The sequence below is a fragment of the Leishmania mexicana genome, chromosome 34 (genome assembly GCF_000234665.1).
Source record: "Leishmania mexicana MHOM/GT/2001/U1103 complete genome, chromosome 34".
NCBI classification, from domain to species: Eukaryota; Euglenozoa; class Kinetoplastea; order Trypanosomatida; family Trypanosomatidae; genus Leishmania; species Leishmania mexicana.
The window spans coordinates 1,768,302-1,784,633 of record NC_018338.1 but is presented as its reverse complement, the minus strand read 5'-3'; the positions used below and the strand labels follow the sequence as shown (position 1 = coordinate 1,784,633).

The window sequence follows — 16,332 nt, the reverse complement described above, 5'->3', positions numbered from 1 at the left end:
AAGAAGAAGCGCACAGATACGCATTCCGCGACAGCATGCGCATGGGCACGAGAAAACGCCATGGCACTCCTGCGCCGCCTTTTGCCTTGGTGTCTTCCCTTTCTAGTTTGTCCGCGCCTTGGCGCTTCCCAATCACCAACGTCAGGCTTACTGTCGAAGAGGACCACACAAAAAAAAGGCGACAACACAAGGCGAGGACCAGTTCGACCGAGCACACACAGATGAGGAACGTAGGAAGAGTGAAATCGCTCAGAATGACGGCGGATGGGAGAGAGGGGGAGACTTCCCGAGTGAAAATGGGGTGGGGGAGTGGGATGCCGGGACAGGGGAAAAAAGGGAGCCGAAGTGCAGGAAACCTAGATCAATCATCAAGTCGTTCTTTTTAATTAGAGCAATGCAGCCGCACATGCGTATAAACACGCACACGCACACACACACACACAAGCATGCCACACCGTCGATGAACCTTTTTTTTCGTCGTCGTCCCGTGTTGGATCCTTGATGCGTTTCTTTTGATTATTATATGTTCGCTGAGGTTCTTTTTACGGTGCGTTCGTTCCGCGATTCCCCTTCGCTGCGTGTGATCACCGTGAGGGCCGACAATGCGCTGCTCCCTGCCGGCGAAACAAAAAGCACAGGAGAAGTCCGCCAGGGCCCCGCCCTCCGGTAAAGGATGCCTGTTCAACAGCAACAGGGGGAAAAAGACACAAACACCGAAGTGACGAGCGAAACCACAGCCATACCACCCAACAAGGGAGAGGGGAGAAGCGACGCACAACTCTGAGCAGGCATGTCCACTGGACGACAAAGACACCACACACGCACGCGCACAGACGTCTGCTCTGAGGAGCAGAACGCCAACCGCGCATTGACAACGGAAAGGAGGCCGCGCAACCGCACAGGGCAGTAATCTCTCCCTCATCGGCAACCAAAATGGGTGTGTGGGAGTGGGCGCCCATTCCCACAGTGACACACACGCACACACACACAGACGCACAGCGAAGCGCATATGCCTTCAACAGGAGTGCTTAAATCGACTGGCTGGCGACCTTGTCGAGCAGGTCAAAGAATTTTTGGGCATAGCGGTCGACCGCCTGCGGCATAAATGACTTGGTAGTCATGCGGGTGATATTCATCCGCAAGCCCTTGAAGGCGAGCTTCACGTAGCCGTCGTGGTTGTAGCGGTACTTTGCGTACTGAATGTACACCAGCGTGAAGAAGGTGCCGCCGGTGAGCATGACAGTGAACAGGAGCAGCGCTTCGACAGTAGCGGTGAAGACGTGAATCGCGTCCTTAGCCAAATCGGCCTGCTGCATGTACGGGGCAATAAACTGGTACATGGGACCCATCAGGGCGGCGACCTTCTGGCGCTTGTGCACCAGATCGAGCACGCCGTAGGCGGCAATGAAGACTACCATAAACATGATCGGCCGAACGCCGGTGAGCTGGGCAAAGAAGCATAGGGCGAACAGCAGAGAGGGGAAGTGCGACGTCCACGAGCTCAGGATGTCCATCTTGAACTGCAGGAGGTTACGCATGCGCATCACCATGGCCTGCTGGCCCATGGTGATGAGCAGAACGTACGTCCAGAGGGTGCTCGCCATGGACGGCGCAAAAATCGACGCCACCACCTGCATTGCCGCCAATACGATGACGGCGACGTCAAGCACGAGGCCGATCGTGCCTGTTTCCACAGAAACAAACTCGCCGCCAAACGTCTGCACTGCCGCGCTGGCCGCTGCCGCCGCGCGGGCGTACTCGTACGGGTGCGGCACACCGCGGCGATTCGCGTAGGCGGAGGAGGAGGCCATTGGGTTGATGAGCTGCTCCAGGGCTTGAATGCTGTCCTTGATGGACGTTTTAGAGGGATCCATTGCCGCTGCCACTTCGAACTCGTTTTTTGCCTCACGGTACTTCATCTGTCCCCACAGCGCGGCTCCGAGACGGGCGTGCGCCTTGGCGTTGTTCTCGATCGCGATGGACTTGTTGGCATCCTCGATCGCCTTGGCGTAGTTCTTGAGCTCGTGGTACGCCGCGGCGCGGTTGTTGTAATAGATGAAGTTCGTTGAGTCCACCTCGATGGCCTTGTCGTAAAGTACGATGGCCTCCTCATAGTTCTTCGCCGCAAAGGCCTCGTTACCACGAGCCTTCAGCTCCTCAGCGAATGCGTTGACCATTATTGTCTTTCGCGCAGTGTGTGTAACGCGAACGGCGCCCCTGAGGAATTGATGAGTGAGTTGGTGTGTGAGAGGGAGAGAGCGGCAGACAAACAAAAAAAGATCAAAGGCAGGGGGTGATACCGATAAGAGGATGTCGATAAGGCGTTGGATGACACCGGAGGGGAAGCGAGTAGGAAACTACGTGCGAGCAAACGGTCGACAGACGGCAAAACAGAGAAAGCGAGAGAGGCGGAGTAGCAGACGCGAACATCACAATGTGTGTGAATGTGTGTGTGTGTGTAGAGAAAGAGGAGAGAGGGACATGTGCGAAGACAAGATATGAAACAGGCACGTGGGCGACGCTCAGCAGGCGGTGCGGCGCGGGCGAAACGGTGGGAAGGGGCCGTTCCTGTCAAAACAAAAAAAGAAAATACAAGCAGCAATCAAGACAACGCGGTGTACCGAGTGCATCCCACATGACCTCTGTCTCGGTGCACCTGTGGGCTGAATATCTCATCCTGGAGAACAAAAATTGAAAACAGCAAGGCCCGGCCAAAGACACTGAAAGGAAACGGTCAGTACGGTCACACTAGCGGCATTCGCTTCATGGATGTTCTTTTTTTCTTCTTGCTGCGATGTCAGTCTGTCAGTCGGTTGCTGCTCTCGGCGTGCTCCTGCCCTCACTTCCGCAAGCCGCTGCGTCCACAGGCGCAGTTACTCGGAGAAACGATGAGGTAACGCGATACAACAGCTACAGGTGAAGAAGACCGTTCGGAGCACACGAAGAGACGCGCAGAAAGCAAGCGTATGAAGTACTTCTATTGGTATATTGTATATTGTATACATGGGCACCCGCACTCTGCCGCAACAGCATCCCCGCCCCCTCTCTCTGCCAACGGGAGCCAACAAACACGGCAACGCACCGAACAGCAGACACGCACACCAACTCTGCGAATCGGCTGAGCCCAGCGGGGCCGTGTGGGGTGCGATGAGGGGAGAGGGGGGGTGAGCGAAGCAAGCAGATGCTGTGAGAGGTGACGGAACGCACGCGCCAGATGCGTGGAACCAAATCGGTAAACAACGACAGAGCAACCACTACGCATATGAACGGCACAGACAACCCCACAAAGCAATCGAGAAATACCGACACAGATACACGCACACACGCAGCTGCTCATGTGCAGACATACACATGCGGCTACCGTGTCGAGTGCTGGCGTGAAGCACCGATACGAGGAAGCGAGGACGGGCGCTTTCCGGCCGCCTGTGCGACAGCAGAGTAGTCCGCCACGTCGGGGTGTCGGCCAAAGATTTTGTTGTAGTTCTCCTCTCTGTTGATGAGCTCCAGCTTGTACAGGCGCATGTCCTCGTAGGCCTTGCTCAAAGCCGACTCCTTTTCCTTGCTGTCTTGAAGAAGCTTGTTAATGAGCTCGACGTCCTCTGGACGAGATTCACGGTAGTGGTACTTGTACTGCAGCTCCTCTATCGTGCTACGCAGTTCGCCTACAAGGCCCTGATGCGCACGCCGCTCCTCGGCCTGCTGACGCACAAAATCGTCAACGATTTCCTTGTGCGTGTCGCCGAGAGCTTTTAGTTCCTTTTGATGTTCCACGCGAAGCTGTTCCAGGTCCGCCGCACGACGGTTCTGCTCGGTCACTACAGCGGCCGCACCGTCGCGCTTCGCCGTCGTGACCTCCTCTAGCAACTGGTCGCGCTGGGCGAGGAGTCTGTCTAGCTTCTCCTCTTTGCTGTCCATCAAGGAAATCAGCTCTTTGAGCTTGGCGTCCATTGCACCAATCGCGTCTTGGAGCTGGCTGCGCTCAGCGTCGTGCGTTGCCGTGAGCTCACGCACCCGCAGTTGATGCGCCATGTCGAGTTGCTCCTCAAGCTCCTGCATATCCTTTATCCGCGCCGCTTTCAGCGTCGCCACAGTCTCCTGTAGGTGTGCCTCCGCGGTTTCGATGCGCTCGTCGAAGCGCGCCTCCATTCTCGCCATCTGCTCCTTGCTAGCTGCCACGGCGGTCTCATAGCGCTGCCGCTCCGCAGCAACCTGCCGCTGACGCGTCACCTCCAGTGCATGAACTTCATCGCGTCGCTGAGCGTCAGCATTGCTGCGCGAGCGATCGAGCGCGGCAGCTGCCTCCGTTTGAGCCTTCGCCATGGCGGCCTTCAGCAGCGCGATCTCCTCCTGCCGCTGCTGAAGCATGTCACTACTGGACATTTGAAGCGCCGCCGTCTCATCAAGAGCCTGACGCAGCTGCGCCTGCAGCTCCGAGATGAGTGTGTGAAGTTTTCCCTCAGTCGCTCCCGCGGCCGTACGCACCGCAGCGAGTCTTTCGTCATAGTCGCGCCGCAGAGCAGCAAGCTGGGTCTCGACGTTACGACTTATGGAGGCAGCCTGCGCCGCTGTGTCTTCCTTCGCTCGCTCCATGGCAGCCGAGTGTTGCCTCTGCATCGCCTTCACCAAGGCGGCGTTGTTTCGAGAAACACTTTCGAGCTGCGCAGCACTCTTCTCTTCTGCCTCACGAAGCGCCTTGGCGTGTGCGGCTTCCACAGCAGCGCAGACCGCGGCGTGCTCCGCCTGCGCGCGCTCTAGCGCAGCCACCTGAGCGGCTGCCTCCTCTGCTCCGTCGCTTCTGGCGGCTTCCACCTCGCGCTGCAGCTGCAGCAGCTGCTGCTCCAGCTGGAGGAGGTCCGCCGCACTCTCCTCAGCCCGACTTTGGAGCAGCGCATCTTGCTCCTCGCACTGAGCCGTCAGGGCGGCAATCTTTGCAGCGGCGACCTCCGCATCCTTCACAGTCCTTTGGCACGACTCTTGCATGGTAGCCCTCTCCGTTTGCAGTCGCTGCATCTCTGTCTGTAGTCGAAGAATCTCTGTCTCATGCGTCCGCTTAAGCGCATCACTTTCCTTCCTGTGCACCTCCATCAATCTCTGCTGCTCAGAGGACGAGTTGGACTCCAGCGACGCACGCGCATTGCGTAGCTCCTCGTGCTTCGCCTGGGAAATGCGCGCCGCCTCGGCGGCCTCATGAAGCGCCGTCACCAAGCGCTGCTTCGCCTCATTTAGCTGCGATCTGGCATCACTCAACAAGGAGGCATGGGCATCAGAGGAGGATTGCAGGTCGCGGAGTTGTGCCTCCACGGCGTCGCGTTGTGCCTTGCTGGCGGTGAGGGCTGCAAGGCTGCCCTCCAGCTCCTGAGCTAGCGCCTCCCTCGACGTCGAGAGGGACGCTTTCTCGTTCTCCAGCGCCTGCACCGCGGCGGCTTGGCGCGCGTTGAGCGCCTTCTCAGCCGCCAGGGACTGCTGCACCTCCGCGCATTCTCTCTCAAAGGCATTTCGCTTGGTATCCAAGGATACGAGTCTCGCCTCCAGCTCCGTCTTGAGTTCATCGGAAGCCACACGCTGGCGCCGCTCGCGCACCAACTCCTCCTCGGTGCGCCCCAGCTGTCCTTGCAGCGTCTGTAACTGTGTACGCGCCTCATCAAGCGACGCCCCTGATAGGTCTCTCTCGTTGGCTAGCGTCGCGCATCGCTGCAGAGTCTCTTGTAACAGCCTGGACTTGGACTGCAGTTGCGCACTCGCGCTGCCCTGCGCCGTTGCCAGCTCTGTCTGAAGTGCATCGACCTTACACCCCCACTCCCTCTTGAGTTTGTCCTCCAGCGCATCTCTCAAGTCCAGCTGCTCGGCAAGCATGGCCTTGTACTTGTCGTTGTACTCGCGTACGAGGTTTGCCAGTTCCAAGTCCTTGCTCTCTCGCACGCGCTTCGTCTCAGCAGCCAGTTCGGTGGCCATTCGGTGTTTCTCCACCAGCAACGTGCTGTCATACCTCGACTCCTGCTCGGTGACCCGTTCTGAGAGAGCTGCAAGTCGTGTCTTGAACTCCTCCTGCGCTGCTCGGAGCTGCTCTTTCTGAGACTGCTCTAGGGCCGCTGCAATGTTGACCTTGTCTGCCTGCAAGCCGCGAATCTGCTGCTGAAGCTTCTCTATCTGCGACTCGTACTCCTGGCAGAGCTGCGCGCTTTCCTGCATGTGCGTCTGATGCAGCCACTCGGTGCGCTGCTCATTGTCCTCGCATCGGTTGTTCAAGGTGTAAATCACCTTGGTGAGTTGCGCAATCTTCTTGCACATCTTGTAGTGTTTGTCGTCGTCCTTCGCGGCGAACGACGCCGGCGCGTTACGTGGCATCGCCGCGGACATTGGGGTATGGGTGTGTTCGGCTAACGGGCCTCTGCTTCTTTTTTTTGATTTTTTGTTCCGTTTAAGGATCCCAGGCGTTGAGAAACAAAAAAGGGCGCATAAGCCGAGTGGCCGCAACGGAAACGTGTGCAGCGCGTGGCTGCCGCGCTTCTTATCGGATGCAAGGATGTCCCCGTTGGGTGAGGAGGGGCACAGAGAGGCGCATGTGCGGGGTGAGGAGCGCCGGAAGACGAGAAAGAGCAGACGAGCAAGGCTGCAGGGGGACATGGAGCGTGACACACGACAGGTGGTGAAGGAGACACCACAGCTATGAGCAACCTCGAACAGCAGTCTGGGAAACGGTGACTAGCGCCGATGCGTGGGCGGTCGTTTCCGCCAACACCGCATCGTTCTCTACTGCCACAGTGGGCGCTATCGCGTGCTGGAGACGCACGCTCGCACGAAGACAGAGACGGGCGTCTTGAAGGCTACCAAGGCGTCTCCTCGAACGTGGCGTGGGAGGAAGCAATGCATTCCATAGCAGCGCCCCTCCTTCTCCACTGTGCGCGTTTTGTCCTGTGCTCTTTTGGTGTTGTGACGGGTGGCAAAACAGGTTCTGATGCACTTCCTTGCTTAGTGACTGGGGGGAGTTTATATAAAAATAAAAATAAAATGGCGAGAAGAAGAGGCATGAAGAGTTGCAGCCGCAGCGGCGCGTCGACTGCCATCTCTCTCGCCTTGCCGGTGTCCTTTTCAATGTCGATCTCTTTTCTTTTCGCGTTTATTTAGTCTCAGACAACAAAGCCCGCGGAGAAGTGGGAGTGGCTTAAGGGAGAACACAGAGGGAAGGGGCAGGGAAAAGGCCGGCGTGACATCCACACGGGTCACGAAAAAGATGGCGAGACCAACGGACAGAGAGAAAGTGAGAAAGTTCCCACTGCGCCAGTCCTCATGCTCGCACATACCACCGCGACCACCACCATCCCTGTCGCCGTGCCCCTCAAACCTGTCCATTCTTCAACGCACTCACCCATTGAAACACGGCGCTACAGCGACCAACAGGAGGCAGCGCCGGTCGTGCAAAGAGCACGAGCAGCCCAGAGAGAAGGTGGAGAAAACACAGAAAGAGAAGGGGGCAGAGGTGCTGGAAGACGGGATGGCGGGAGGAAAGGTGCTGCCAGGCTTGCACCGCTGTGACCGGAACACGTGGCCTACGGGCATCTCTTCCGACAGTCGCCGCCCTCCCCCCGTCCTCCCCAGCTCCCGTGTACCCTACTTCAGCACTGCCCCTTGCATTTGTCTCACGTGTCCGCCGCCTCGAAGCTGCTCGCCAGGGGCTGCCATATCACGGCCACACCGCCCATGGCGGCCGACAGGGGGAAGAACAATAGGAAAACGACGCGAAAGAACGAAACCAACGGACTACACCGAAACGTGAGCACCGCATGGGTTAAGCTGTGAAGATGAGACCCTGCTTCAGCGCACCGGCGTGAATGTCGTACTGGCAGTTGAAGGTGAGCCGGAGCTGATTTGCGCCGGGTACCTCACCTCCAAAGGGCAGATCCAGATTCACCTTAGCCATACTGAAGCCTAACAGCGAGGTCGTCAGCTGCGCCCCGCCGACAAAGCTCTTCCGGCAGCCTACGTTGAGAGCGCTCTTCATGCCCTCGCGGCCCTCCATGTACTCCAGCTCAATAGCGGCATCCATGTTCATTGCCCAGTCAAAGGCTATCGCCGCAAGCTTCCAGGTCCCTTTACTGGGGGTCATCTCCGCCATGAACCCGGCGTCCCTCTTCGCGGTCATGAGGGAGATGGCGTGCGACAGGTAGGAATTGTGCGTCGCAGGCTCGACAGTGAGATTCGTGCCGACGTGGACGCCGCGAATGAGGCGTTGCACGTGGCTCAGGCCCAGAGACTGGTCCTTTACATACTGCACCTGGGTGCAGCCTCCAATGCGCCACGGGTACTGCATCATGGCAAACACAGTGCCCTGCGACATGCCGCCCTGCTTCTGCGCCATAAACTGAGTCACGAGCATCGCGCCAGTGGTGGAGACGCGCTGGTACATGAGCTGGTAGCGATTCAATGTGTTCCACGAGGCTGCCACAATATCACTGAAGCCGTTCATCTGCAAGTTCACCTCCCAGTGAGACATCTGCGGGTTCACCAGCGTCCACTTCGTCGAGATCATCGCGTTCTGGGCGTTGCGGGCGATGTTGAGCGTGATGCCCTCCTGGGTCTCGTTGTTGTTACCCTCCAGCAGCACGCCTTGGGCCTTGCGGAAAATGCCATCGTAGGTAACCATCTTACTTGGATGCGGCGGCCCCTCCTTCGCCGACTCCGCGAGCTTCTTCTCATACGCCTCGCGGCGCTTGCTCACGGCGCTTTCGTGCGTCTCCAGCGGCTTCTCCGCATCCACTACCATGCGAGATACAGGCCTCTTCTCCTCGGCAGGCTTCTCCGCCTCGCTCGAGGACCCGCGCAGCCATTCCTTCAGCATTGTCAGCGGTGTCACTAAAGATAAGAGTAGACTAGGATACCGAGGGCTGATCGTTAAAGGATTCGCAACGAAGACGACAGCCGTGGAGTGCAGAGACCAGAAAAGGCAAAGGATCCCTGGTACAGAGGAAAAGAGGGTGCGGAGTCCAATACAAAGGGAGAGCCTGCGCCTCTTTTCGCTTTACACGGTCTCACGCACAGCGTTGACTGAGGAGGAGGCGGAGCTTGATGGCAACAACGAAAAAATCCCACAACCAATACAATACCTCCAAGACGGCCACACGTGGGTCGAATGAACGAAAGAAGAGGGAACGGCCGTGAAGGTGAAGAGAGGGAAAGCGAGAAAAAAGGGTCGAGTTTCCTTTTGTGTGTGTGTGTTGTTCGATTAGTGCTGAGAAATGGTATCGAAGGGCGCTGACGAGATCCGCTGCACACCTGTAACGATTCATGACGAAGGAATCGGTGTGAAAATCCCGGCACGCAAAGCAGGAACAGCGTGCAGGCCATCCAAGCTTGTACCCCACCTCGCGCAGCATCCAAAACAGCCTTGCACAGCGGCAAGCGTCTTCTGATATGGGTGGCAACTGCGGCGTACTCGAGTGCGCTCTTGCCGTCGTGAGAACTCTACATGACAAAATATTTCTTCTTCAACATGTGCATTCGTAGAATAGTAGTCGAACCAACCGTACAACGAACAATTACGACGTGTGAACGAAGGGGTGTTGCCAAAGTGCGAGAGGGAGGGAGGGGGCGACGGTGCAGTTGGCAGACGTGTGGGTGTCACATGTGCGTGGCACAGCAGCGCCGTCGTGCTTCTTGGTATCGGCCTCTTCGTCTCCTCCGCCCTCCTCCCCCTCGTACCGCGATCGGGTTAACATGCAACGGAAAAGCAGCGTCTGTTACATGTGCCCATCCCTCGCGCCCAGCTCCTGTCATCGCACCCGCCTCTTCGCCGGCCATGCCATCACACTCTCCCTTTGTTGCGCCCACGCAGCGGGCCCGAGAGTCGAGGCCCCCGCAGACCGCGATCCGTAAGGATGCACGGTCGGTACTGTTCCACATCTCGCGCGGGCTCGGCACAACCTTCACTAGTAAAACAGTGCGCGCCTGTCAGCGCGCTCACAGCAACCACCACCGCACACATGAAGAAGAGAGACAAAGGCCAAGACGAATCCCATAGAAAAAAGAAGGTGGAAAAGAGAATAAACATAAGACGTAGACACGACTCCGGTAAAATCGCACGTCAGCCGACCCTCCGCTTCTTTCACAGACGTTGCTAAGGTGTGCGTGTTCGCATGCGTGGGGCATCTCCTCTGAGCACTTCACATGAACAGGAAAACAGAGCAGCCATGATGTGCCATACTTCCTTTCTGACTTTGCCACGGACGTGAAGTATAAGAGCGCCAGCCGCGTGACCCAGCGCGGGACCTGCGCACGTAACCCTGCACTGTGGGCCGTCCACGGAGCTGAGCAGCCTCCAGTGCAGCAACAAAAAGTGGGTGCGATTGCACGCGCCGCGGTAGATCTCAGGTGAGGAGGGGAAGGGCAAGGCGAAGAAAAGCACCGAAGAGAAGTCGGCGTCGTTCTGGAAGTTCAAAGTTGTCGCCCGCGCGCCCCTTAATCCGCCTCGGCCACGGCGGTCAGCCACTCCTCCACCTCGCTATTTGGCACACGCTGAAAGGTCGGGTTGGCGGCCGTGCAGCGGCCCACCTCCACCTCTTTCGCCTTGACAGCTGTGCCGATCGCGCTCTGCAGCGCCGCCAGTGCGATCATCGCGGCCTCCTTCTCCGTCAGATCGTCAAAATCGGTGTTCTTCTGGCGCTTCTCCAAGAATGCCATCGCCTCCACCTGCTTTTTGCCCACAGCGCACGCAATGTGCCCGCCGGTCCAGCCGGCCGGGTCGACGGTGTAAATCTTCGGCTTGAGCGAGCCGTCCTGGTCACTCTGGTCCATGCCGATGAAGGTAGTCACCACGCCCATCGGCCGCAGGCCGGCCTGCTGCGTTCGCACCTGCGCCTTGTCACCCATGCGCTTCGCCAGCACCGCAATTGGAATCTGCATACCGTAGCGGTAGTGGTAATCCGACGCTTCCTCTCGCGCGCGCTGCACCAGCGCGCGCCCGTCGGGGGCGCGACCGGTCATGCAGCAGCCAATGCTCGGAGTGACCTCGTAGAGCGCCGTCACGGAGTCAGGGCGTATGAGGCGGTCGGGAATCACATGCTGCGTCGCGACCAGAACGGCATCCTTGCAGCGAATGGCAACCGTGAGCAGGCCAGGGTACGTGACCGCTTTGAATGCGTACTCCACCTGGTACAGCGAGCCCTCAGGGCTGAAGACGGTAATGTACTTGTCGAAGCCTGCGCGGTTCATGGTGTGGTCTAGAAGAAAAAAGGATAGAAAAGTCAAGGGAATCAGAAAGCCGAGGAGAGTCGCACGTTGTTGCGTGTGTGCGTGTGTGTGTGTGTGTGTGTGTGGAGGGGGGAGGAACGCGGAGTGGTAAGGTGCTTCAACACGGCGTGAACGGTGGAGACTGATGATGATGAGCAGCAAGGGGAGAAAAAGAGCCACGCCGGGATGAAATAAAAGCACAAACAGAGGAAAGGGGGAAAGAAGAGAAAGGCGCGAGTATGGATCGGCATAATGCGGCGCGTAAAGTGATTGGGGCATGTGGTGTGCAGCTCTGGCGAGTTGCACGACTGGAACCGATAGTCCCGGCCACAACAACCCAGAAAAGGGAAAAAAACAGAAAACCCACACATAGCCCACTGTCAGTCCTGACAGGAAGCGCGGCACGTATGTCGCAAGAAAACGGCAAATCATTGGGAAGCCTTCCAGTGCTTGCAAAAGGAAGGGGGTGATGATCTCACGTCAGGCACACGCCAAAGAAACGATGCTCAAAAATGTGTCCGCTCTTGTTCTCTGCCCCTGTAAGCCGACCTTTTTCCTGTTTTTTTCGTCCTCATGTCCAGAGCACATTTCGTCTCGCGGTGATGATGATGGTGATGGTGATGGAAATTGTGAAATGTGAAAGAGGAATGACGATAAAATATAAAAAAAATAAAAAAGATCAACGCCCAACGGTCACACACGCGGAAAACAAGAAAAACGAGCACGTATACGGTATGCACCATCATGGGCACCTCTGTGTTGCAACGGTTCGCACAGGGGCGCCGCGGATTGAAAAGGGAGGCGAAAAAGCATACAGACACACGAGCCGAGAGTCTGCATCTGTTCTCCCGACATCTGATTGCACATTGGTAGCGAAAACGCGTTGGTTGTATCATTTTCCTGTCTGCTCTGCGCTGCCTTGTACAGCGTGCTTGAGCTGTCCCCTACTGCCTCAGATGAGGGGTGAGACGAGGCGCAAGCACGCTGCAAAAAGTAAAATGAAAGGATGAGCAAGGCACATGGACGCACCGAGTGATACAGAGAGTGGAGAACATAGCGAAGGCACTCTCCAGGTGACACAACGGTAGAGGGCAGTCGCCATTCCGTCTGTTGGTTGGGGAGGAGGAGGAGGAGGAGGGGGGCGATTTAGAATGTGAACAGCGACGCATCACATGTCGTTGCACAACAGAGCGAGAACAAAAAGGAGAACGAATCGTTGAGGTGGCATAAACTGAGCAGGTGGGAGGGGGTGGAGAGGAGAACGCAGCAGCGAGCGAGGCATGCGTGCTATGAGCTGGAGAGCAACGCGACGACTTCGAATTGGCAACGAAAAAGAAAGAAGCAGATAATCAACGCGAAGACAGGATGGAAGCGCACGCAGAGACACCGAGACGGAGACACGGCGATCAGCGAAGGGAACGAAAAACAAGAGATATGCAAGGGTACGTAACGGTCAGCGCTAGACACCTACACACCAAGATTCCCATAGCCATACGCACGCGTCTGATCCAAAAGAAAAAGGTGACAACACAACACACACGCCTCATGCATGGGGGTAGTGAAACACACGTATACAACGTAAGCGGCACAGAGAAAAATGGAAAGGGCAAAACCGCCACGCTGAAGTGGCCGAGGAGGTGCATCGCGAGACCGACACCTGGCCGATATAGAGCACTCATAAAACTGATTCATGTAGCCATCCGCCGCCCCGTGAGGAATGAGAGAAACGAGCCGAAGACAGTCTAGGCTACAACAAATGTATGCTTTGCCCACAAACACACGAAGAGAGCGAGCACACGCGCCTTCAGATTCTTCTTCCCACAATTCCAGGAAGATATCGCCCCTCCCTCCCTCCCTTTCACACCCTGCCTCCTCAGAGGCCCGGAAAGCTCACGAAAAGGACGGAGAGGCGCTTGAATTCAGAGCTAGAGCAGCTCACTCCGAAGAAGGAAAACGCAGTAGGAAGACTCTCAAAGTGAGAATGCGGAAACAGAAGAGATGTCGGGGTCAAGAGGAGGAGAAAAGGGGAAGTTCTTGGCTGCTGTCGTCTCTCTACAGTCCACACATCACCGACACGTCGATGAACATCAAAAGAGAAGGAAAAGGCGAGCAGAATGTGAAGGCAAATGGAAAAAAAAGAACCGAAAACGGAACGAAAAAGGGGAGGGGGTTGTACATGACTATTTGCAAGATCGCACTGATTGCCTCCGTACCTTGATCACCACCGCTGTCCTCCTCGTGTGATGCCTCTCTCCCCTTCTCTTCCCTCTCCCTCTCTCCCATCTCGCTTTCCTCTCAGGCGTGTCGTGCGTCTGCAGAAATGGCGGAAAGAGCGAAGAGAGACAAAGATGGAGACGGAGACATGCGGGGGCGCACACGGCGACACGTAACAAAACGGAGGGACTAACAGAGCAGGGAGGGAGGGAGGGGAGCACTCACGGCGAAACTCACTGAATAAAACCATGAGAAAGGAGGCATAAAAGCAAACTGAAAAAAATGGAGTCTGAGTGCTCATACACAAGCAGAGCAGACACACGTAGACGCACACCGCAGGATACATGCATACACATGAGCGCCACGATGCATCGCTGTAGAGGCTCTTCGCTTACCTTCGTGCTTTTCTGAGGTCTGACTGCCTTGCCCGTGACATCGTCCACTCCTCAGCAAGTAACGGGATGTAAGCCACTCAGCCACTGTGCTCCTTGACTTTCACCTGTTGCGAACGATGAGCTGGTGAATTGACACATGAGGGGCAGGCAAAGGAAACGGGAGAGGAGGATAAACCCAAGTCGAACGACGGCACAGCGCGCTGCAATGGTATACTGAGAACGGGGAAGAGAAAAGCAGCACAGAGTCGTAGTCCAACGAAGAAAAACAGGCGAAATGCAGCAGCGACAGAAGACACAAGCGAAAGAAGAGGTGGAGAGAGAGCAGTCGCAAGCATCGTCAGCAAAAAGACGTATGCCGGAATGGGGTGCTCGCGTCTGTTTCTGTTTTTCTTTTTGCGTTCCGTGTAGTGTGTGTGTGTGTGTGTTGCTGTTCATAGAATCTCTCCTTTTCCCCCTGTGTTCTGGCCCTATGTAGATGCATGTACGCGCAAAATGAGTCACACTATGCGCTTGGCGTTGGAATAGTAGATTACATCTACAGCTACGGTGCCTAGACGGCCCACACGGGTGCGTGGGAAGAGGAGGGGGTAGGCGTTGGGCCCAGCAACAACACACGGCGATCTAAGACATACACATTCGCTGAGAACGCGAGCACAGGCGCAGCTGTCATGCGGAACATTTTCGGAAGCCCCCCCCGATGTGTTGTGCACGGATAGAGCATTGCAAAACAGAGGAGGCGCCAAGACAGTGCGACGACAGGGGATATTTTCGCAGCGATGCCTCTCCATCCTTTACCTCGGCAACAGCAAGCAGGCAAGGAGGACACACACACAAGAGAGTTCAGTAAGCACCGCTGGCTAACGCGGCCTACGTTCACTGTTGCTGTCACGTGTGCGTCACCTCTTAAATGGTATTTCGATCGGTGAAGGAAGGCGAGGTGAGATGGTTCGTGATGACTTCCTTCGGCCACGAGAAGGGATTCTGTGGGTTGAAAAAGACGTCGTTATTGAGGTTCAGGCGGTTTTCCAGGGCTTGGTCGCTCCATTTGCAGAGCTTATCCGCCTTGTTCTTCGACACGTGATTCGTCGTGGTGGTTTCAAAGCCACGGTAGTCCTCATACGTGGAGACCGCTCCTTTCTGCGAGTAGTCCGTCATGTAGCCGGCCACAAAGAGCGCAACGTAGTCCACCTCCGCCTCACTGGGCTTTTTCTCTGTGGTGGCCTCCGCGGATTCCTCTCTCGAGAGCTTGCCGGTCTTCTTGCTGTTGGCCAGCCCATCACGGGCCGCGCGGGCCGTGACGCACCCCATTGCGTGTGCGTATGTGCAGGCTGCAAAGCCGAAAAATAACACCAAAAAAACAACGAAATGAAATAAAGGCGACAACGGCCTGATGGGCAGCAAAAGATGACGAAGAAACGCCACAAAGAGAAACAACGTCTCCAAGAGGCAATGTCTGCAAATAACTGTCAAGGTCAAGGCCTGAAACTCGAAGAAGTACAGCAGGAGATGCGGCAAAATAGGGAGAGAGAAGCTCTTCCTCACAGTCCCGAGCAATGGAGGCAGACAAAACAGAAAGGGCTTGCGAAAGGAGATCGAAAACAGACGACGGTTCGCGGAGGTGAGGTCGGGTGGGAGGGGCGAACGATGCGTACATACACCTTTACATTCGTTGGGTGAGCACAAGACACCTGAGCTCTTGTATATCTTTTTTTTTTGAGTGGCTGCTCGTGCTTTATCCCTCCCTTCTACTCTGTCCCGCGCTTGTCTGTTCTTTTCTTCGTAATGTCGCGGGGCGGAGAACGCTCGAGGGAAAAACGGGGGCGAAATGTCAACTACAAGTACGTACGTGCGTGCGTGCACACGCTGAAAGAAGTCACTGCGCAGAGAGCAAAGCCAAAAAAAAGGACGTACCAACACAAGTGAGGTAAAGGCAGCGCTGGAGACAAAGACCCACATAAAAAAAAGGTCAGCATAGAGGATTTGAGTCGCAGTGATAGTGGGAAGTCGCAGAACGGTAGATGGCAAGACGAGTCAAGAAGGGAGGAGACGGAAGAGTGAAACATGACGTGTGCTGACCCTTACCAAGATGAAATCGGTGAAAGAGAGGCGCACACTCCCAGTGGCTGCCGTCTTTACCGCCACCGAAGCCTGCAAAACTGGTGTGAAGAACAATGAGATACAGCTGTGGTGGCATTCGACATGATTTGATGAGGCGACGGCATCCTGCTCATGCGGCACGTTTTTTTTTTCGGTACGGCTTGTCGCCTACCATATGTATCCTGTTCTATTGCTTCGTTCTGTGGACAGGTCCACCTCCCTTACATTGTCAAAGATGGAGGGTAATGCACTCGTTCAAACACGCACTGCTCCAGCCGCCATGTGTGCCTCGGTGCCGTTGACGACAACGTTGCAGTGCTTGATGAGCAGACAAGTAAAAGGCAAGAAAGCGGTGACAAAGATATAGTGCACAAGCGAAAGAAAAACACCGCAGCGGCGGCGT

At 56.3% G+C, this 16,332-nt stretch overlaps 5 protein-coding genes across 5 annotated transcripts; all 5 read right to left on the bottom strand.

Annotated features, from left to right (window-relative positions):
- Positions 1-1,028: 1,028 nt before the first annotated feature.
- On the bottom strand, positions 1,029-2,177 carry LMXM_34_4880 (conserved hypothetical protein; the record flags this gene model as incomplete). The annotated part of the gene is made up of 1 exon (XM_003879434.1): positions 1,029-2,177. One exon carries the CDS (start codon positions 2,175-2,177, stop codon positions 1,029-1,031), a length of 1,149 nt encoding a protein of 382 aa, XP_003879483.1.
- A 1,180-nt stretch (positions 2,178-3,357) lies between these two features.
- LMXM_34_4870 (conserved hypothetical protein) lies at positions 3,358-6,357 on the bottom strand (the record flags this gene model as incomplete). The annotated part of the gene is made up of 1 exon (XM_003879433.1): positions 3,358-6,357. The coding sequence occupies one exon, from the start codon at positions 6,355-6,357 to the stop codon at positions 3,358-3,360; it is 3,000 nt and encodes a 999-aa protein (XP_003879482.1).
- Positions 6,358-7,786: 1,429 nt separating this feature from the next.
- On the bottom strand, positions 7,787-8,836 carry LMXM_34_4860 (conserved hypothetical protein; the record flags this gene model as incomplete). Its single annotated transcript, XM_003879432.1, has 1 exon — positions 7,787-8,836. The coding sequence occupies one exon, from the start codon at positions 8,834-8,836 to the stop codon at positions 7,787-7,789; it is 1,050 nt and encodes a 349-aa protein (XP_003879481.1).
- A 1,616-nt stretch (positions 8,837-10,452) lies between these two features.
- LMXM_34_4850 (putative proteasome alpha 1 subunit) lies at positions 10,453-11,205 on the bottom strand (the record flags this gene model as incomplete). The annotated part of the gene is made up of 1 exon (XM_003879431.1): positions 10,453-11,205. One exon carries the CDS (start codon positions 11,203-11,205, stop codon positions 10,453-10,455), a length of 753 nt encoding a protein of 250 aa, XP_003879480.1.
- Positions 11,206-14,735: 3,530 nt separating this feature from the next.
- LMXM_34_4840 (conserved hypothetical protein) lies at positions 14,736-15,788 on the bottom strand (the record flags this gene model as incomplete). The annotated part of the gene is made up of 1 exon (XM_003879430.1): positions 14,736-15,788. One exon carries the CDS (start codon positions 15,786-15,788, stop codon positions 14,736-14,738), a length of 1,053 nt encoding a protein of 350 aa, XP_003879479.1.
- Between the last annotated feature and the right edge of the window lie 544 nt (positions 15,789-16,332).